The sequence below is a fragment of the Leuciscus leuciscus genome (genome assembly GCF_965113295.1).
Source record: "Leuciscus leuciscus genome assembly, contig: HAP1_SCAFFOLD_654, whole genome shotgun sequence".
In the NCBI taxonomy this organism is placed as follows: Eukaryota; Metazoa; Chordata; class Actinopteri; order Cypriniformes; family Leuciscidae; genus Leuciscus; species Leuciscus leuciscus.
The window spans coordinates 5,107-28,677 of record NW_028118086.1 but is presented as its reverse complement, the minus strand read 5'-3'; the positions used below and the strand labels follow the sequence as shown (position 1 = coordinate 28,677).

The 23,571-nt window shown below is 39.3% G+C and overlaps 1 protein-coding gene across 1 annotated transcript; it reads right to left on the bottom strand.

The window, feature by feature from the left end:
• Window positions 1–6,729: 6,729 nt before the first annotated feature.
• LOC309491871 (protein 4.1-like) lies at window positions 6,730–20,586 on the bottom strand. The gene is made up of 5 exons (XM_082190891.1): window positions 20,423–20,586; window positions 18,657–18,755; window positions 18,161–18,241; window positions 12,699–12,815; window positions 6,730–9,236 (listed from the first exon to the last, which is right to left on the bottom strand). The coding sequence occupies exons 2-4, from the start codon at window positions 18,723–18,725 to the stop codon at window positions 12,717–12,719; spliced, it is 249 nt and encodes an 82-aa protein (XP_082047017.1). The 5' UTR covers window positions 18,726–18,755; window positions 20,423–20,586; the 3' UTR covers window positions 6,730–9,236; window positions 12,699–12,716.
• Between the last annotated feature and the right edge of the window lie 2,985 nt (window positions 20,587–23,571).

The following is a 23,571-nucleotide window of genomic DNA, read 5'->3' as shown; positions in this document are numbered from 1 at the left end:
TTAGCAAAACGTTCTGACAACTTATTTTTGTTAGCTGGGTGGAAACCCAGAGAGCAAAGGGTGTGTGTTCACTGTAGGACAGGAGAGATCAAGACAGAGACACACTTCCTCCTTTACTGTCACAAATACAGTTCGAGACCTCTACATAAACAAATTCACTAACTTAATACAGAACTTTACAGCCATAACTGAAGTAGAACAGATAAAGATGATACTAGGAGAGGGTCAGACAGCAGCACTGGCTGCCAGATATGTATCGATGTGCCACAGCCTGAGAGACAGCAGGTAAATGTGTGTGTAATGTGTGTGTCTGACCTCAGTGTGTTTCCCTACTGTCCACCACAGTGACCCTCAGTAATGTGTGTGTGTGTGTGTGTGTGTGTGTGTGTGTGTGTGTGTGTGTGTGTGTGTGTGTGTGTGTGTGTGTGTGTGTGTGTGTGTGTGTGTGTGTGTGTGTGTGTGTGTGTGTGTGTGTGTGTGTGTGTGTGTGTGTGTGTGTGTGTGTGTGTGTTAAAACGCTGTGGTATCAAATGTTCACACATATTTTCATTTGTTACACTGTTAATTTGTACATTTGTAATTTGTACATTTAAATATAAGTTATAATATTTTATTATTTTGATGTATTTATAATTATTATATGTATTCCATGCTTAGGCAATATTGTATTATACAGTCATGCCAATAAAGCAATTTTGAATTGAATTGAGAGAGAGAGAGAGAGAGAGAGAGAGAGAGAGAGAGAGAGAGAGATGCAGTGCAGTCACCTGAGCTCTTGAGATGGTCTGTCAGCATATGATGAGTATTATTACTGTCTGTTAAATTGTTTCTGTTGGCTGGTGAGACCCAGGGGCCACTTACATGTCATTGAGACCGCAACAAAATAAATCAAATGGCATACATACACTCATAAGCACCTCAATAAAACATTCCGTTATTCCTTCATCGTCAAGAGGGAGAAATTAAAACGTCCCTTTTCTTGACTGTACAAATTGAATAGCAGGAAAAAGGGGAAATAAAAAAGCAGATAAATCTTTAAATACTAAAACCTTAAAATGAAAAACGTTCCGATGTGGTAACACTTTACAATAAGGTCCCAAAAGGTGTAAACTATCTAGGTCTATGACCCTATAGTCAGTGCAAATTCCTATTGTAAATTCATACTCCACATTGGGGGATCTTTTGTCTTGGTCTGGGTATTTAAAGTGTCATGTCATTTAGCCTGGTCGTTCACACCTCCGATTTGGAAAATGTCTAAAAAAATGGGCGTGTAAAGCTATGGAAAAGTGGTAGTGTAGAGGGTGGGAAGAGGGGAGAAAACAACCAATAAAACACAGACCTTCAACACACTCATTATACAGACACATGAATATTAAAATATGACCACCAAGAGAAAAGAAAAAAACAAAACAGTTGAGGGTTCAAAATCTAACCCTATATTACAAACTGCCAAAACGAGGGAGAAACGCGGAAGAACATTTAAAAGGTCTAATAATAATATTTTCGTTACATTAAGGAGCACTACAGTCTCTGGACAAATGACGCATCATAGTGAAAGAATTTCGGAGCATCTGATGTTTTGTTTGGATTATCTTTGAATTGATTATGTAATTGGCATGAAACATTTACCTGACTAATAATAAATTGTTACGTTTGATTTTATTCTGACTTACTCTGAAATGATTGACTAGTGGACTAGTAAACAGACTAAAGTTCAGTTTTGAGTGGAGCATAGGGCACGGCAACTGAGATTTTAGAGTTTCGGCTAACTCTTGGCCCTGGTTCAAGTGTACTTAGACTGTATAATAAATATAGGCTTAGGCTAATAAAGGGAATTTCCGTTTAGGACAGAACGTTGCACGACCAACCTAAAAAGGGTGAGCCCTACCTCTGTTTATTGTAATGCTAAGTGTACGTGGGAAACCATGGCATGACAAAACCAAATCTACTATCAGAGAAAGTAATGTTGGTCGGCTTATATCTGTAGTAGTCTAGTGGTCATGACCTCTGACTAGAGAAAGTGTTACTTTAATTCAAGTATATACAGATCTATGGCTAATAAACAAAATACTTTTAGAGAGAGCAAGCATGGGAGCGGCCCTCTAAACAGTATAGTCAATTACCTCTGTCCAGTGACGAAGACTTATGAGTTTGTGATCGTAGGCTGCGTTAAACGGCTCGAAACCCTGAGCGACATTGGTAACCGAATGAATGGCAATATGAGTAAAGAGTTAAATAGAATAATCAAAACTATTATACAAATGGTCAATAACCAATTGGAATTCCGACCGAAATTGCGAGGTCACTATAAAATGGAGTGAGATAAAAGTTCCATTGGAATTAAAAAAGACAGAACGCGCAGGAAACCTTCACCCGCTCTATTGGAAACCATTGTTGGGCCGATTGGGCGAGCCTTACAGTAAGGTAGTTTTTAAGTTTAGGTATTGGGTAGGAATTGAGTGGGATTAAGGGAAGTAGAATATGGTCATGCAGAATAAGTCATAATATGTGCTTTATAAGTACTAATAAACAGTCAAAATCCTAGTCATACGCATGCTAATAAGCAACTTGCTCATAGTGAGAATTGGACCCTAAACTAAAGTGTTACCAAATGTTCTTTAACAACATCAATAGTTTAATTTAATTTCAGATGTTTAGATGATATGGTTCTTTGTGTTGAAGTTTAAGCTTATTTTCGCCTGCACTGGGCTCATGTTCTGTATGGAAAGTAAAGGTTATTGTTGTCTTTAATTTGACCATTTATGCAGTTTATCTATGCTTAAAGGGTCATGATACACCAAAAAATTGTTTCCCTGAGGTCTACTTATAATGTGATGTTATGTTTTTTGTTTTGTTTTGGGGTTTTTTGCACTCAAAACAGTCATTATCTACTTTTTATGACCATTTTCTACCCCTCTCTTGACTTTATGCATTGTATTAATTAGTGATTTTATAATACCTTTAAGGCTCCAATGCAAACAGTTTTTGCAGCTTATGTTCAATAAGTGATTTTTCTGGACTGTGGAAGAAGCTTTTATATCTCAGCTACGTTAAAAGACTTTCAATTCAAAAGATCAATGAAAAGTCTTCATTAGTAGAAAAGTAGAAATGTTTTCCTTGTTTTAAGAGTCAAACATAGGCTACTCAAATTTGTATTATAAATAATTGAGTTGAACCAAAGCAAAGAGAAGTATTTATGTAAGCATGCCGCATGGCTGAGCACATGCCGTTCTCTAGCTTTAGGGCAGGACTGACTTCATTGAGCAGGAAACTAACACATAACACCCCCATTTAAAACATTTTTTAATGTTTAAAGATGAAGACAATACGAAAACCAGTCCCTTGTGTTAGCATTTCATTAAAATTGTATTTTGCACACAATTTAGTTTCTAAAAAGGGGAAAAGCAAGAGAATATCCTTTTTTTTTTTTTTTTAAATAAATATTTCCTCTGGAATGAATTCTCTCAGACAAGATGTTTTAAATCTAGAACAGAGAGGTTTCCTTTGGCTTCTGATTCTTTTCTTGAGGTATTTAGGATCCAAATCATAATATGCAAAGACAGGGGAAAACAATTTAAAGACTATTAAACATTTGAAGAGGACAGAACTTCGCTTGACCTCTTATTCAAATATTGTTTTTCGGCATGGAGAAATATCAACGTTCATCTCCCATTACACTATTTTCACGAAGGCAATTTTGACATTGACATGAATTTATTAAAGGTGATTTATTAAAGGCGATTGAAAAAGTTTTACACCTTAAGAAATGGTGATTTCATGTTTAACTTATAATAGACCTGCTTAGACTGCACACATTCACAAAATCAGGTCCAAAAAGAGCAATATCCATCAAACACATGCTTTCTGTAGGAAAATAAACGCTATAGAGTCATTTTATTCGAATAAGACTTTCCAAACTGCCTCCCTTTTCATTTAAGTGTGAAATAACCTAAAGTTAAAGCAGAAAAACAGTAGTTATCTTTTTTAAATTCCTCTCATGAATCCTTGAATATCTCACCTCATGGGCAGATTCACATATGGCAGACCAGCTGCTGCTAATATATAACAATCATTTAACTCAGTGCACTCATGAATATGAATTCAAGATCGTGTGCTGGCCTCTTTTTGTGGCTAACACTGGAAGCTTACCTTATTTCATTGCATTATTAATCGCTGCAATGAATGGCACACGCTACTAACATTTTAAACATTCTGTGTACAAACAAAGCAGGAACTTGGACATTCCTCTAATAAGCTGTTGCATAAATAGCCAAAATCAAAATGTTTAGCCTCTAAAAGACAATTCCATGTAATATTCCTGTTCTATTCATCCCAATGGCAGTTGCTCAGGACCCCCGGAAGTTTAAATATGCCAAACATGCTTACTAAGAGAACATACTTTTTTAACAAAGTTCTTCATCCTTATTTGACAGTAAAAACACTGCAAAAAGACATTTTCTTACTTCATATCTTTGTCTTGTTTCCAGTCGAAATATTAAAAAAATTCTAATGGCAACAAGCTTATTTTATTTCCCCATTGGCAGATCATCTTGCTTGTTTTAAGCAAAAACTCACTTCATTTTTTTTGCTCTTTTGCACATATAATAATGTTATTGTGATTGTCTATTTAACTTTACATTTTAAGGTACGATATTAGATTATTTTACGGATATGACCACTCTACAGTTAGTGTACGCATAAGAACATTTTCACATCAGTTGTGGCCTTTTGACGTATGGAATTTGGGATAAAATCTGATCCTACTTGAGTTTAATAAATGAGAGGTCCCTGGCCTCAAACTGACTGTGGAAAGAACCACACCTTAAAGAAAAATGTAAATTTCTGATGTTCAAGAGTAAGACAGCCTCAGACCCTATTGGGTGGTTGAACAAACACATTAATGCTATAATGGTTGAGGTCCTGCCCTCTCGCTGACCTTTAGAGAAATGCTAATTGGCAGCCAGAGATTAAACATTCAAAACATTCAGAGTATTCCCATAAATAACAGCTCCAGGAAAAACTAATTGCCTGGATAATTCCAACTGACTTCAGCTCACGAGTTACAAGGATGGAGCCTTTCTAAAGCTCTTAAATATTCCTCCCTGATACCTTCTGACAGACTGAAGAGAAATGTGCCAACAAGGCAGACATGATCAGAACATAAATATGTGAGCGTGCACCATCAGCATTCATGATATGAAGAGGATAATCTCAAGTGGAATAAGCAGATATCAAAGAACATGAGACATTAAAGTTGTGTTCCACTTTGCATTTATAATATGCACTATAAAGTATGTACTTCATTGGTGATATGAAAGTACAATGGGGTCCAAAACTCTAAAACCAAATAATGAGAATACAAAGACTTTCATGTTCATTTTTCAGGTTCACATTTTACTGAAGTTAATATGCTAACAAAAACATTTGTAGGTAATTAAATAGTATTCAATGTTAAATATTACTCAAACAGTTTTACCTGTTGAGTTGGTCAGCTCATAGACCAACCAAATGAGAAGTATTCTCTGACTTCAGCTTTTGTTTTGTTTTGTTTTGTTTTTTGCTATTTTTATTACTGCTACACTTTTGGGATATTATTTTCAACACTGCTGATTTGATATGCACTAAATCGAATTTATTATTTAAAGATGGATATTATTTGAATTGTCTTAGGGTCCACAATTAACACCTAACAGGCTCCAAATAATAGTTGCTTTACATAGGGAAACTGCAAAATAATACATACACTGCATGACTATTATGATACTTTTATTGTTTATGGTATTAGGGGGAAAATATTTTTCATAGTTTTATTTAATTCAATTCAAAAATTTTAAACATTAGGTATTTTATGGCTAGTAAGAACCCCAAATGCAGTGTAATAAATTAATTCAACAGCCACATCCACTTTTAGTGCCACCCATTTTTCTGCAACTGAACCGAAGTGTAAAGTGCATGATGCAAGAGTATGAAGCAAAGACAAGAAAATCTGCAATATCCCTCTGTTTTAATGCTGTCATATCCAGCTAAATTTGTTTTCCAGATTTGTCTATAACCTTCCTGGTGAATCTTGTTTTATTCTGGATTCTGTCGTGTCATTCTGTGTTCACACTTCACACCACCTGTCTCCAGGGTTATGAGGTAATCCACTGCAGTCAAAGTCATTAACTGCTCCAGTGCTTTCATCAAGCTAAACACTAGTAATAAAATGCAGTGCTTGTTTGAAGTGTTAGGCCTGTTTCACACATCTTACATATGCATGTGTGCGCCTGTAACAGAAGGAATATGTCGAGCAGTTCTTCTGCTGTGTGAAGTGATTTCTGGGTTATTATGTTGAGTTGATTTATAAAATGGTTATCTGGAGTCTGCCTTATCTAGAGTCTGAGCTATTAGAGACTTGATTACCATGAAGTCTAGATCACATTTACATCCAATTTTACTTCTGTCACATGACATGTTTCCATGTGAAACAGACTGTTAAAGGGTAGAAAGTTGTGCAGGACTTTTTATCTATTGATTGGATTGTGAAAAATGGGTGTCATGGAGGCGAGGAGTTTAAAAAGAGAGACTGATGTCAACTGAAAAGGAAGTAGTTTCATTTTAATGAAAGATTACAAATGTAATAACGTACCGAGTAAACCCCCATAAGAAGGCCTGGAACATGTATTAAGAAACACACAAGGAGACAGTAAAGGAGGTTGTGAATAACAAAAACTCATGAAACCAAGTGAAGAATGTGTCTATGTTGGGAGTTTATTTAGTCCATGGTGCTATATTGTACATTTGTCTTTTTTTTTCCAGTGATGGCTAAAAACAAACAAAAAACAAATGTGTGATGAGAAGAAAAAGAACCTATGAGGACAAACGTATGATTCTTTTCTTTTCTTCACCCCAGACTAGCATAGGAAAGGAGTGCCACAATGAAGAAAACAACACACCGAACAAACTACAACACCTTGGTCTCTGTACAGGATACTATTTGAACTATTATAAAAGCGTAACATTTGAAAATAGACATTTAAAAACTGGACATACTGGACTTGTCAGCTTGACGCGGGGCAGTATGCTTTACCACAGGAACCCTTATGCCACCGGCAGTGTTGATGCACAATATAAAATCCACAAAATTCCCACTATGATTTTCTAGAATTGAATTACTGCACCAGAATAGTCAGTCTTTACAAATTAATGTCTCAATGAATGACGGAAACAATTTAATTCGCTGTAAGATCCGTCTGATCGCTTTCAGATTCATGTTTGGCACATTTTCTTACCATAATTGCAAATTAACTCCATTCCTGACTTATCAATTCCAATTCATCTAAAAACCCCTTCAGGTTGTGTGTGGATGCTCATTTTGAAGGCTTTGCAGATCTGCTATAGACTCATGGGTAAGAACATACTGCCCCCTCTAGTAGAAAAGTAGAAATATACTGAAAATGAATAGTTATCCCTGCAAATCCCATTTTAAAACTGACAGGAGCTGGTGTTTGGGATTCTGGATCTAATACAAAAAAAAAAAACATCAAAGCTGCATTTAAGAGAGCAGGGCATCTAAAATGCAAAGTACACACACAAACAAGAAAACAAAACTGATGAAAATAAATAGAAATATCATAGAATGTAGTTTCACTATAATACCCTACCCCATTTTCATTGGACCGCAAATCCACGATGACACAGGATGACATTGCCAATGAAACAAAATAAAATGTATACAAGCCTTAACAAATATGCAAAGTAACGAAACTTTTAAACACAAGAAAACATCTGAATTTGCTCCAGCATTCTGAATAAAATTAACACATTATTTTTACACCAAGAACAAAATAATACCTTCACATTTAAGAGGAACATAAAATATGGGACTTTACAACAGGATGGAGTTGTGAATTAAGAAAAGTTTACCCAAAAAAGAAAATTCTGTCATCATGTTTTTCCAAACCTGTATGATTTTCTTTCTTCTGCGAAATTCAGAAATTAGCAGAATGCTCATGCTGCTCTTTTCCCATTCAAAGAAAGTGAATTGGGCATCATAAAAGGTGTTTGTGTGAGGAATTTAAATGAAATTTAACCATTGAAAACCTTCCCCTCCTATGCAGTAAATCTTATTTCCATGTTCAAACTGATGGGTTAGTTTCAATTGCGAGACTCATGACATTTGACATTATTGATGTTAAACCCTTTTACATTTGAATGTATGTGAACGGAAATGAAATTAGAGAACAGAGAAGGGGAAACAACTTAATGGCATAGTCCACTCAAAAATGAAATTTCTGTCATCATTTACTCACCCTCATGTCATCCCAAACCTGTATGACTTTTTCTCCTATGGATCGCAAAAGAACATATTTTAAAGAAGTTTGGTGATCAAACAGTTCTGGTGACTATCGACTTACATTACATTCTCAAAATATCTTCTTTTGTGTTCCACAGAAGAAAGTCAGTCATACCAGCTTGGAACAACATTGAGTTGTTGGAATAACATTGAGACTTGGAAAAGAGCCGGATGAATATTCTGCAAAATGTCTTGTTTTGTGTTGAAAAGAATTAAAATATGTGTTTTTTGGGTGAACTTTCCCTTTAACAAGTGTTTCACATTATAACAGATGCTCCTTTGCCCTGTCTGAACAACAACAGAAAATGCCTGTAACAACATAATCAGATGTATAATCAACCAATTGCAAAAAGAAATAAATTAAGTTTTAAAAAAAAAGAATACAAATTGACACTTTAGAAAATTGTCCTTTAAATTCCCACCGCCCAGTTGTTATGTAAACCATCCCTTTGGAATCCACCCTAAAAATATTGTATGAATTACAGATAAAAAGATGCTCTTTTGTCACTGTTTTACAAAACTATTTTGTAACATGGTTCAGTCTATCATGGAATGTCTTGAACGAGGTGGAGGTCTGGCAGGTTTTTTTTGGAAAAATCTGTCCAAGATGTTGGGAATTGGATGAATCTTTGCTTTGAATTCTGCTTTTGGACGCTGGACAGGAGTACTTGTAGATGCTCAGTTTTGCAGTACAAGATGCTTGAGATCTGACAGATGTTCAGGGTCTGGAATATGGTGGTCACAGACGGCAATGGCTGGGTGGGACATGTGCTGCTACAGGAAGTGTTTTCCGTGGGGGGGACTTGGTGGGCATAGTGGGTTGATGGGGAGGGGCTGGATGTGAGGGCTCTTGCGTTGTTTTTTCACATTCATAAACCTGACTGGTCCCGTTTTTTTCACCCTGTGTTGATGTGAGATCAAAGAGTGATCAACAATCATGCGAGAAAGAACATTTCTGGTCAGGCAAAAAGTAAACACATCCCAAATGGGTCACGGAGTCAGTGACAAAAACTGGGAATGCAGACCTGACTGACAGAAATAATGGTGGATGGTAAATATGAAGACTGAAGCACTCTCTGGCTGAGAGAAAGTTAAGTAAACACTGACGGGGCGAATGGGGTGAACTGGGTCTCTGCACGCACAAAACAGGGCACTGGGGAACAAACTAGCAGGGCAGCATTAACCATTATCCTCTGGGAGTTCTGTGACTGTATACATACCACCCTGACAGCTGGTTAAACAGCACCAGATGCCCAATACCTCACACAAACAGACTAAAAGTCCCACATTTACAGACCGAACTCTGAGAGTTCTTGGACTAGTTTTTCATTACACATACTGTATGTCTCAAAACTATGGACTAAAAAGGATTAAACTAAGAAACTAACTTTACTTTTGATCTGTTGTGTTAATTGTTTTGACTGTAGTCAAAAATCCAAACATTCTGTTGGTTATTTTTTGATGTTTGACTTCATTTTGAAAATACTGCAGTGATTCTGGTATTCTGATGTAAGTCTTTATCAGTACTAAAATCAGTACTCAAATACTATACTGAATATTTCAGTACTGAAATCAAATTAAATATAAATATCAGAGAAAAACTTAAAAAACGTAGAAATGTTGCCTTGGCAACTAAGTTGAAGCACTAAAATTACTAAAACAAAAACTAAAAGAAATATAAATTAAAGCTAAATAAAAATATTAAAAATCCTAATAAAAATGACCATAGCACATTAATGAATAAAACTTAAAGTAAAATTTAAATGAAAACCGAAAATATAAAAAGAAAAGCTGTCAAAACATTACTTAATAATATATAAATTATACAAAAAATTACATTGTTTTCATTGTCATCATAGTCCATAAAATAAATAATTTATTAAATGTTGTAGGTGGCATTAAGAACGGATTATTAATATCATCTAATTAATAATATGTATCATCTAATATTCCATAAATTCTAATATTAATATCATGTAATTAAATTCTGCATCATATACCTCAATTAAAATTCTGGAGCTGAACTGGAATTTAAAATCCTGAATGCCACCAACCCTGCTATATATATGTATAACAGCTATAAATACGGCAGTATAACAGTGCTGTCCGAGGGACTGAGGTTTTTATTAGAGCACAGTTAATGCTAACAGTAAATCATACAGTTTACCCGTCTGTGTCTAATTCTCTGAGATCCTAAGGACTGCTTTCTGTTTGTGTGAGGTGTGCTGTGGAGGGTTTCCATCGTTACCATCTTGTTAAGGGAATTTTTGGTTTGTTTGTTGTGGTAAGCTTGCAGTGTTCTGCAATTTTATCACTGTTTTTGGAAGACAAAAATCTCAGAAATGCTGTAATGGGTTTAAAGTAGCACTGGAGAGGGTATGGCTTTATTGCCCATAGAAGGGGAGATTTAAATACATCCCATAAACCCATCAAGCTAAGAGACCTAGGCTGCAGAGGGAGCGATGATACAATAATGTATTTGTACAGCAGTAAGGCTTTTCTTGAAACATTGAGTACATGCAGCATTGAAAGGGGAAGCATGTTATGGGACGAAATCATCAATTTGGAATGTATATCCTAAAACAATGGTTGGTGATATTTTTCAAGAGTGTTCTCTTGAAATCACAGACTGAAATTATTTTTCTGGCAAAAGTTCTTCTCTTTCAAGGGGAACTCAACACTGCGTCAGTTGCTGACGCTATGGGGACGCGTCTTGCGGAACCCGGTGTCACATGTGAAATCACGCAAATCGTATTGGTTGTGACTTTAGTTCCCACTGTTGTTGTCTGTCGCTCTTCCAACATATTAGGCTGGCAGCAGGAGTGCCATTAAAATGATTAAACAGCTAATAAAAAAATTGTGGTAAGGAATAGGATTGTGTATTGTTTAAATTTTAATTGAAAATTTTAACTTTTCAATTCCTAATTTCAATTCCAATAAGGTAAAAAAAAACAAAAAAAAAATCATTTATTTTATGTCTTATAGCAAAACATTTCATTGTAGCTGAATATCATGAACAAAAATCAATAGGCTAAAAACATCTACACAAGGAACCTTTTCCTATAGTTTAAACATACCATAGCATAAACAACTAGCCTAACTAATATAAATTTCAAGCATTATTAAAGAAAAGTAAACACTATATTAAAGCGATATATGATTGAAATAAACTGTGTTTTAAGATTTTCAGGTATTCAGGTTCAGAAACGAATGAAATGTAAAATAACACTGCACTTTATAAATAAATTTTACATTTATAAATATAGTTACAAAAGTTATTCAGTCAAGAAAGAGTGAATTTTCTCTTTGTCTCGTTGTTTGATTAGTGTTATTATAGAGACGGCAACAGGAATATTAGGCTGCTGTCCCTTTAAGAGCTGCATGGATCCATTCAGTGCTGTTTTCTGTGCTGCGCACACATCCAAAGCGCACTCACAGAAAAAGTGATTTTAAACCATTCAAGCGCGAGACAAATCGCGTGCTGTTTTCTGTGCTGCATGCATGTGTAACAGTATAGGTTTAAAATTACATTAAAATCACATTTTCTGTAAGCGGGAGTCATCTCGTGTTTGAACCTTTTATACGCACTTGTTGTTCAATGACATTCAATGTTCAATAAGATTGGCGTGATTTCATACGTGCTTCAGACACCAGGGTTCCGCGGGACGTGTCCCCAAAGCGTCTACAACTGATGGAGTGTACATGCATAACCCAAGATGTTTTTGCGCTTTATATAAAGCAAGAAATCAACAACTGTATTTTTTTCTGTCAGGCATATGAATAAAATAAGCTCTAACTTGAATGCAGAAGATTTAAGCAATTCAGCCACAAGATCTTCAACACTTCAAAACATGTGCATGTCTGCGGCATATCTTATTTTGTAGATTCACTGCAATCTCATATCCTGTCACTGAATTGCTTATATTCACAGCGGTCTTCTTTTAACAGCTTTCATCTTCATGGCAAAATCAAAAATCAGTAATGAATGAAGGATAAAAAATAACACATTAACTTTTCATTTACTTCAGCATTTTTTTTTAAATAGTTAAATCGATCATACATTTTCAGTTTTCCTCCTCTACAAAACTGCAACTTCCAGCTCAACAAGCAGCACTTTCCACTCTGCTCATTTAATTTTTTTAAGCTTCCTATATAGATCAGAACTGAATAAAACATGCTGAGTGACGACGGAGAAGCATTACTGCAAGATGTAATTTGACATGCAGATCACTTCAATATTTCTAATGTACAAAAAGTAAATTAAATGCATAAAATATTATTCTCTCTTGCTGTAATCATTTAACTAAGGTTACCGACCCCGGTCTTATAATCACAGGTTGTGCTTGAGCACGTAGATACTAACCTATGTCTCATACAGGAGTTACTCAGGGGTGATCTCTGTTTCCTGATGCACCACCACTTTAGTGACAGACATGTCAGGGTGCTGCTCCTTTGCTTCCTTTATAGCCTGAGCAAGAGCCTGGTGACCAGAGAGGACAGTATTTAAACCAAACTGCAAGGCTAAAAACATGTAGCAATTGTTCATGTGATACGTTTAAAGGCCCCATGAAATCAAAATTGAATTTCTGTGGCTTTTAAGTAATGCATGTTAGCTTAGCATTGAGGTTATCAGAACCATCAAAACGTCTCGGGTTACGTATGTAACCCTCGTTCCCTGAGTAGGGAACGAGACGCTGCATCGATACTCGATACTTTGGGGAATGCCCTCGGCATGACGCGTCTGAAGTCTGTAATGGAACTATTCCAATCTTGATTGGTGCTCGTCACTCGTGACGTTGCATGTGACGGTGATCCGGAAGCTATAAAAGGGCAACGGAACATAGCCGTATCAGCTTTTAAAGGGTCGAAGCAAGTCGTTCTCAGGAGCACGAAAAGTGTGGCCGAGAGATGCAGCGTCTCGTTCCCTACTCAGGGAACGAGGGTTACATACGTAACCCGAGACGTTCCCTTTCGTAAAGGGAACTCCCGCTGCATCGATACTCGATACTTTGGGGAACGAATACCCACGCCGCCACACTGAGAGACCCTGCCCTGGTGTGAAGCAATCTGGCACACTCAAGACATGAGAACTTGTGAACCTGGTGTAGAGGACAGATCCAGACTGTAATGTTTGATGAAGGTGTGTGGGGAGGCCCAGCCAGCGGCATCACAGACCTCTTGAAGAGAAACCCCTGCTAGCAAGGCTCTAGAGGATGCCACTCCTCTGGTTGAGTGAGCTTTTATCAGGAGAGGTGAAGGCAGATTGCGCACCTCGTAAGCTGAAGAAATAGCCTCTACTATCCACTTGCTAATAGTCTGCTTGGAGACCGGGGAGCCCTTCTTGGATAACCCAAAACACACAAACAGCTGGTCTGACTTCCTCCAGCCCGAGGTCCTATGTACATAGGCCTCAAGAGCTCGGACCGGGCATAACAAGTGTAACTTAGCTTGATCAGCCGACACATGCGGTGGAGGATGAAAGGCCGGAAGGATTATAGACCGTGCCACATTTGTGGGCACCTTAGGCACGTAGCCAGGTCTAGGGTGGAGAATGGCTCTCACTCTGCCAGGAGAGAACTCGAGGCAAGAGGGAGCCACAGATAGCGCCTGCAGGTCGCCAACTCGTTTCAGGGAAGTAATAGCGAGCAGGAAGGCTACCTTAAAGGATAAAAATTTCTCAGACACCTTATCCAGGGGTTCGAAGGGTGCCAGGGATAAACCTTCGAGGACCACTGCCAGGTCCCACGTGGGGACCCTAGGCTGGATAGCAGGCCTCATCCTCCTGGCTCCACGAAGGAAACGAATTATGAGTGGGTGTGTCCCCAGCGTGCCCACCCCTAAAGGCGTGTGGAAGGCTGATATAGCCGCCACATAGACCTTAAGCGTGGACGGGGAGAGCCCGTCAGAGAAACGATTCTGGAGGAACTCCAGTACTGAAGCCACTGGGCAGTTAACTGGGTCCAACTGATGTTCTCTGCACCATAAAATAAAAATTTTCCATTTAAATGCATAAAGTTTCCTCGTGGAGGGGGCTCTAGAGTTTACAATGGTCTCAACAACCTCGGTTGAGAGACCAGAATTTATGAATTGGTCCCCCTCAGGGGCCAATCCAGTAGCTTCCTGGGCTACCGCCAAGGGTGAAATATCATGACCTTGGGCTGAAGAGGGAGGACCATCCTGATCCGGATTCACCGCGGAAGGCCTGCCAGAAGGGCCCAGATGTTTGGAAGCCATATTTGGGCCTGTCAGTACAGGGCCACTAAAAGTAAGCTGATCCCGTACTGCTGAACCCTCTTGTACTCTAGAACCCCCGGGGGCAGAACAATCGGGGAAAGTATACACAGACATGGCCTCAACCATGTCTGTATCATGATATCCAAACCCAGCAGAGCTGGAAGAGCATGGGAGAGGTGGCGCAGAAGGTGGCCGTCCACATAAAGGGGAAACAGGAGCACCTCTGACAAACCGACCTCCATCCCGGCTAAAGCCAACTTGGGGTGGAGTTCGAAATCCCCGGGCTGCAGCCCCTGCCTCGACAGGATGACTGCCCCCTCTTTGATCAGAGAGACCATCGACATAGTGTCTGTCAAAAATAGAACCTAATGGTCTCTCTGAAATTTCCTCAGACCCTGTGTTTCCAACACAGGTACTAGGAGCAGGAACCATAACTTCCTCCCCATGATCAGAAAACGAAGGCATGTGCGCGTAACTCTGGTCATGCGGAGTGGGTTCCCTCTCGGGGAAAACCCATTGGTCCTGAGCCACTACTACAGGGCCCCCATGTACAGCAGGCCAAAGAATAGTATGTTGAACACTGCTGCCAGCGAGCCCACTCTTTAATAAGGTCACGTAGTGGTGGCCTGGCCTAGCTTGATATTCATGACTATGGTAAGGAAGATGAGTGTCTGAGCTGGAGACAATTGTGCCTGCATCATGACTATAACCTACACCGCCCCCAGGAATCGGTTTCTCTGAAGAGGCACTGGTGATTTTTCCTAGACTCTGAGCCATATTCCCTAGCACCTCACGAGACTCGAAACAACACCTCGGTGTTGAACCGTCTGCTCTAGTAGTCAATGGACAGGAATGAGGATGCCCTGAAGACTCCATGGAGCTAGGACAGTGACCATGCATTCCGAGGAGGTGCGGGGATACAATACTAGGCCGAATGGAAGAATCCGGAACTGATGTGCTTTTCCCCCAAAAGCAGATCTCGGAAACTTCCCGTGATGGGGTTAGAAGGGAATGAGGAGTTAAGGGCCTTGTGGATCTATCACGACAGACCAGTCCTCGGAGCTGGTCTGACTGACAGTCGGAATCTTGAATCTGAACCCCCTCGGAGGTTGATCCATTACCCTGAGATCCGAAACAAGGCCTTACTCCCCTTCCCTCACAGGAACTATGAAGTACCGGCTGTAGAACCCGGGCTCCCGAAACCGAGGAAGAGCTCACCTTGAGGTTTCCTTTGTTAAGAGAGACTTGACTTCCTGTTCCAAGAACCAACCCTGCTCGGGGCTGGCAGACATGTGAACCACCCTTAGTAGATAATATTTTTATATTAGCTCCGCTGTAAGCAGGACCCTCCAGGCTATATTTTGAAGACCCCTCGGGGTGTCTAAATATGCTATTATGGGGACCAGTCCCTCGAGACTGGCCTTGGCTAAAAATGTTCAAATGGTTTCGGTGACCTGAAGCAGCTAACTGGCAAGAACTAACCGAAATATGCTCTCTACAGACCTCCTGAGAGGCGGCGAACTCGACAGGGCCGCAACGTTTCCGGGCAGATACTGCGATTTGTGTTCGCTGGAAGCCGATGTGTCCTGAAGCGCCATCGGCGGCGGGAAGTAAACATCGATTTCCTAAGGGCTGTATAAGGGGGCGAGACTCCTGTACTCGCTCTCCTGGGGGAACGGCCATAAGGGTCTGCGTGTTACGACAAGACCTCTTAGTTGAAGCCATCTTAGCCCGAGAGACAGTCCTCAGACCTGTCCTCGATATAGAGGGCTTCATACGAGAATGTCTCTTCTGGCCCCAAGCCTTATACGGGGGGGCACGAGAGGAAACCTTCTCAAAATATGTTGAACTGGCGGCTGTCCCCTGAGGCTGCCCCCTGGCAGCAACCCCATGAGACCTAGATTGACAACTGGGGATAGCTGATTGTCGCTCTGCCTCCTGAAACCCTTCGACAACGGTTCTCGCCGCGTCGCCAAAGAGGCCAGAAGGTGAAAGGGGGGCATCGAGAAGGAAAGCCCTGTCTTTCTCCTCGATCCCCAAGCGATTAAGCCATAAATGTCTCTCTGTGACGACTATTGCTGCCATAGAACGGCCAATAGCACGAGCCGTCTCCTTAATAATACGGAGAGATAAGTCAGCTACTCTACGAAATTCAGTAATACCGTTGAGTGAGACCTCCCAGTTATCATCCACCTCTTTGAGGAGGTCAGCCTGGTATGCCTGTAATAACCCCATCGTGTGTAGGCATGCACCGGCTCGACCCACCGCCATATAAGCTTTCCCTAACAAATTCGATGTACGAGATTTGGAGGGAAGTGTCTGAGCTATCAGGGGTGACGCAACGTCAGGGAGAAAATATTTCGCAAAATATTCCTCAACCCGAGGCATCACCCCATAACCATTCTCATTAGATTCCCTAATAGATGAGTAAATATATACATGGGGGGAAAATAATTGAGATGAACATGGATTTTCCCACGATCTCGATACCTCAGTATGAAGATCAGTGAAAAAGGGAAGGCTCTGACACAAAGATTGTGACTGGGTCTGCAGGAAGCGCTCATCCATTTTATTTTTCTTAGTCGCTTCCTGCTTATTATATGGCCATTCAACGTTTAATTTAACCACTGCCCTGGTCACAACCTCCAGCAATTCCTCAATAACGGGAATATGGGGTGGCGAATCCCCATATTTATGTGATTCAGTGTTGATAATATCTAACCCCTCGGAGCCAGATAAATCAAACGCTGTGTCTTTAACACGGTCGGAAGAAGCCGCAGCGCGGGCTTCCGAACCGTGCGCGAGACCAGTGGAGCTGGTTAATAAACACTGAGAAAGGGTCGCAACCGTCTCAGTGTTATCTGCCAGGTCCACGTGCGAATCCCATGCATACAAGCGGCGCGCTGCCTCAACAGACGCGGGACCTGATGCACTGGAAACGCGAGCCTGATCTGATTGATCGAACAAGCTCAAACGGGAGCAGAGCTCTCTCATAGATAGCTGAAAACAGTTTGCACAGACAGCGCCCTCGAGCACTGCCCGTGCATGCTCCACTCCCAGACAAACAACACAAAACGAGTGCGTGTCACCCTCGCTCAAATAGCGCGAGCAAGGGGACGCACACCGCCTGAGTCGTTTCTCTATATTCGCCATATATATATTGAGATAGACAAACAACACCAAATAAGACAATACAGCCACACAGAACGCTTGCTGAAGACAGAAAGCTGATACGGCTATGTTCCGTTGCCCTTTTATAGCTTCCGGATCACCGTCACATGCAACGTCACGAGTGACGAGCACCAATCAAGATTGGAATAGTTCCATTACAGACTTCAGACGCGTCATGCCGAGGGCATTCCCCAAAGTATCGAGTATCGATGCAGCGGGAGTTCCCTTTACGAAAGGGAACTGATATATGCATTTTGCTTTTAGTTTTTTCAGGAAAAAATATTGATGACATCATCTCTTTCTTAGGGCCATCTACAAATTGTTGTCCAATTAAAAAGCTCTCTAGAATGAGAATGTCTTTAAAAATGTTTTGCATCTACTATGTAGCCGACATGGTTATTAACTGCATGTCCATTTCACCTTATCATGGTCAATCTCAGTGTCTCCAGTGATCACGATTCTCTTCTCGATACGGGTCTCTGAGATCCCGCCTTTCACCGTCTGAGCAGAGAAAGGGAAGAGAACGAGAGAATGAGAGAGCCAGAAACACAGTGGAGAAAATATCTCATCTGTGCACTAAGGCAATTTTTGACTAACTTGCAAAATGGAAAGATACTGTGAAATGGTGATATAAATAGGAATTAACAATGGCTTTATCTCATGTACGCAGCCTTATGGCACCATTGTGAACAATGACCTAACTTAGTATGCAGCACATGCAAATTACTTGTAACTTGGATTTTGTAAAGTTTTCTTTATGTTTTGCAGCAATCTTATAATTTTGAGAATTTAAATGAGTTTTATGTTGTGTTTAAATAAGATAATTTAACTTCAATCAGTTCTTTAAGCAGCAGATGGTGCAGGCCTTTTCGATACATTGCAAGTTTAGGCATAATTTGATGCGAAAAACAGGTACCTTGGTGATCTGGGTTGTGGTGGTGGTGCTCACAGTCTCTGAGGTGATGGTCTGTGCACTCAACAGCATCCCAGACTCCTTCTCTGACAGTGCATTAGGCTATTAGCAAACAAACACACATGTGGTTAGAATACTCTATTATATCTTTCATTTTTTATTGTTTATTCACACAGCTATTTCCTAAAATTATGGAGCCCCATAGAGGACATGGTGATGAAAAATACATGAGATGGGAGGGGAAATTATATTTCAATGGAAACTTGCTAACTTTTGTGTTCTGTAGCAAAAGCTTTGGATTTCCTTGAGAAACTTTGCGTGTGCTAGCAAAACATTTGCATTTTCTCGCAGAAGCATTGAAGCAGCTTTTCCTCCCATCTCAAATGATTTCAATCACCAGTTTTGTGTTTGCTCTGAGAATGCTAAGTTTCTCAGGGGAACACATGTTTTGCGCGAGAATGCAAAAGTTTTCTTCACATAAGACAAATGCTTCCTGCTAAAATAAGCATGTTATATAGAAATTAAGTGCAAAACCAAAAAGTCAATAAATGGTTTTAAAATAGTAGTTTTTATTATAATAATATATTTTTTTGCCAATAGCTAATATGACCATGAATATTATAAATTTGAATAATTTGGTTTGAAAAAATTTGTTTTAAATGAGAGTAGAAATGCTAAACGTGAATGTCATGTTATGTTCAGTTTGTTTAGTTATATCATGGACTTTTAGTTTGTATTTACTTGTTTTCTATCTTCCTTTGTTCATTTTCCAGCACCTCTTTTGTTTCTATGACAGCACAGTTTGTTTGATTTATTAGTTGTACCATTGTCTTCACTCTTTGTCCGGTCTCTAATCTATTATGATTACGTCAAGTGTGTTCGCCTGCGTTGAGGGATTATATTATTAAACTTTGTGTTTTGGAACTTAATAATTTCTTCATCTGCCTTCCTGCAAACTCCCGGCCGTGACAGTGAATTGGTAGCACTTTATTTTATTTCAGTCCTGTTCTGCATGCACATACTATGTACTTATTTTAGTAATCACAATAACAGAGTAATAACTAAGTACTAACCCTGAACCTACCTTTAAACCTAACCATTACTCATGTAGTTACCTTACTGAGTAATTTCTTGGGCAAGTACACTGTAAGTGCACATACTGTAAAATAAAATGCAACCAGTAAGATTTATATGCTAGAAGTGAATTCAGGCATTATAATATATATTATGAAAGATGGATGAAAGTTTTTTGAAAGAGATCAAATAAACCCTCATTGTGATGCTGGTTAGACATTCTTGGAAAAACTAGCTTCTGGTTAGGTAGTACAGCTGAGAGAGATACTGTACAACTAATAGATAACTCGCTCAGAAATGCACACTGGCAGTGACAGCGCTGCAATAGATTACAACAAAAACTGAACTCATACAACACAGAATAAGAGGTTCTGAACAGCAATATGTTGTTCTGAATACAGATCTGTGCCAATATATGCAAAACTACCAAAGTCAAATATTGGTCAGTTAAATATCCAACATTGACCAATGCCTATTAGTAACAAAATCACTAATACTGTGTGATATGGATACCAATATGTATTGATTGATGCTGATAGTAGTTTGCAACCCAGTGTTAAGTTCATTACATTTGTGACAAATTCAGACAAATACTGGCACAGGAAAAGAAACCTAGGACAAACAAAAATGATGACAGCAACACAGCAATCTTCACATCAGACAACAGGGTTGATTCAAAAATCGACTCCCCTCACCTGTGCAGACTCATAGGTGATGGTCTTGGTTTCGGTGTGGACTATCGGGATGTCCTTGGTGGTGATTTCACTGCGAAGGGAGTTGGTGACATCAGAAATAGTAATCGTTTTTGTCTTCACCACGGGAGACTGTGAAAGGGGTCAAGACACAGTAGAGAGTGAGTAGAGAATTGCTTTTCTCACTACATTAACTTCACCTCCACACACCACCAATTACCGAACACCATCTGGAACCTTTGGTCAAGTCTTCATTCTGCAAGATTGATATTCTGTGCTGACTATATAAAAAAAGCTCCTAGACAAGAAAAAATGCATAGTCTGGTGCAAATTTGAATGGTAAAAAACAAACAAACAAACAAAAAAACACTAGAACAGGCAGAAAATACAAAAACTTCCTAAAAAAAAATCTAAAAACTTTCAATATGGCACACTGATTGTATTTATTAAATGTAAGTGGAATAAAGTTGCCATCAAATTGAGCTAATACTACAGAGAAATGTGTTACAATTAGTGCTGCCCAATTAATCAAATATATCGGAATTACAATTTCAAAATTCCATTTAAGTCTACTCCCGGTATGTTTTTTTTTTGTTTTTTTAAAGAGGTTGAGCATTGTAACCAATCATTGTAACATGCCAGTAATCTGGATAGTCAGAGAACTTGTGTTGAACTGAATTAATGTATTTCAAAATATGAACAGGTATTTCATGTTGCTAGGAGAGTGAATTTGACCGTTTAGGCACTTGATTTACTAATTTATACAACAGCAGTAAAGTAATTCAGGAACACAGATTTTAGCATCTTCTGGATGTTTAGCCATAAAAAGATGGTATAAAATAAGTATATTAACATAAATTACAAGGAAAATAATTGACAACGATGTATGAAAATGGCAATTATCTCAGTTGGAATGAAATGATGCTGCACAGAAAGGCATCCCCATGGAGCAGAGCCCCATGGACAGCAAAATCTATTAGAGAGCTTCCCAAACACTCCTCTATTAGGGTGAGGAGTGTTTATTCCAAAACTGCATACATCCTATTGACTGAGAGAACCTGAATATAACCATCATCACTCCTAGCAGCCCACCTCAGCTCCGAAATGCAAATTATGCATTTCAAAACCATCACAAATTACTTTAGTTTTGCTTTGTAATATTTTATCTATAGGCACTCCGCCAAAAAAGCTTTTGATTTAGAAACATTTGACACATTGTAAGTCAAATACTGTTTTCATCCAATAAAGGCGACATCAGGTTGACAGATAACGATGGGAAATGAACGCTGTGTCAAATTCAAGGGCTCACCATGTGGCGCTTAAAGAACAGCTCGGTGTGACAAATCACATTAGGTCTGCAAGCCTCCTTTTACAGTTATTAGTGAATTTAAAAGGGGCCAAACATAAGTCACACAAAGCACTCTATCATTAGGAGCAAGAAACAAAAGAGGGTACTGTATATATTCCTTTTTTTTTCTTAACTTCGTAAGCAAATACTGAACAACCTCTTGAACCCCAACACCCCTCAGATAAAGGGTAGGGGAGGAAAAGAAAAGAAAAAGAAAAGAAAAAGAAAAAAAGAAGTGTGTGTAAGGGGAAGGAATATCACGGCTTCGACTACTTCTTAGCCGTAATGACCTCCCTGAGATCCTTTTTCGGCTTCCAGCGAGGTGGCCACTTCGAGCCCTGATTTCTTGGAGGTGAAGCACTCGCCTTCTGAACCTGCCACCGACTGGGCTTGGCTACAGGATCAAAAGAGGGGACTGAAGGACACTGACCGCTACGGGGGATGTATTTTTCAAATGCCACTGCCATATAACATTTCACCTCCCTGAACTTTTGGACCTCCATCTCTACGGTGGTGCCAAAAAGTCCGGAAGGCGAGAGCGGGGCATCAAGGAAGAAATATCTTTCTTACTCCTTCAGCCCCAAAAGGTTTAGGCACACATGCCGCTCTGTGGCGACCATGGCAGCAAGCAGCAGTCGATGGCACGGGCCACTTGTTTGGTGGAGTTCAAGCTGAGGTCTGTGGTGCGGTGGAGCTCCACGACTACGTTTGGAGACACCCCCTCGCTTTGGTCAGCATCCTTCAATAGCTTGGCTTGGTACACTTGCAACACCGCCTTCGAGCACTGGCCGAGCATGCTCCACTCCTAAAGAGATCATGTGCATCATCTGGAGTAATAAATCACTTGCATGGCGTGACACATCTCCTAAATCTAGCTGCCATGCTTGTTACTTTCTTTTCTCAAACATACACACGCTAGATTCACATGCATGACACACAGAGAGCTTCCTGAAGACAAAGAAGCTGATGAAGTTTTCCATAGGCGGCCTTTTAAAGCCCGTCAGCGCGCCTGTGACGTCAAAATTGTGACGTCAATCAAATTTGCCAGTATAGACGTGTGCTTCGGACACTGGCTCACGCAAAGCGCTCCAGTCAACTGATGAAGCAGCGTAGAGTTCCACTTCGAAAGGGAACTCTAATTAGTCTAAATCTAATTATGCATTTTAGGGGGAAATGTTTTGGATTATATCCTTACCATCCAATGAACCACAAAATCTGTTCCAAAAGAGATAAAAAAAAAAAAGGTAACATCTTCATAAGCCGTTTTCATTGGATTATATACCACTCTTATAATCCATATATACTCTTAGTTATACTGAGGAAAAATGGATTATGAATATTTGGAATCTTGAATATATATATTTTTTCTGGTGTTCTTAAGAGGGTCATATGAAGTAGTTGCAGTTTTTTGGGGAATACAGATCATTTGGCTGCAACCAAGAACCATTACGATAATAATTAAGAATTGTTTTGCAGTGGATATGGGGATTACACAGTAGTGCACAAGAAATCAATATTAGGGAATGTCATGATGTTCTAGATCTGAAAATAAATTTATAGAAAAGTATTTTTTTAAATGTTATTGATTGATTGTACCATGGATTGTCTTTATCATGGAATGGACCTTAGTCAAAGCAAATATCATATGTAATTTGAAGCAAATGGAAATGAGGATATGAAATATATTAAACTAAATAAAACAAGGCCTGAGAAAATCCAACTGAATGAGAATAATTTGTACCAACTGACAGTGGCATTTATTTACACCTGATACACTAAATAAATTATGCAAATCAGGTAACAG

What these genes read in the sequence shown, in the direction of transcription:
- LOC309491871 (XM_082190891.1), bottom strand. Translation starts at nt 18,725, where the DNA reads ATGCTGTTGAGTGCACAGACCATCACCTCAGAGACTGTGAGCACCACC. An exon ending in CCACAACCCAGATCACCAAG is followed by an intron (nt 18,242 to 18,656) that starts GTACCTGTTTTT and finishes TTCTCTGCTCAG; the next exon opens with ACGGTGAAAGGCGGGATCTC. An exon ending in CTGAGATTGACCATGATAAG is followed by an intron (nt 12,816 to 18,160) that starts GTGAAATGGACA and finishes TCTGGTCACCAG; the next exon opens with GCTCTTGCTCAGGCTATAAA.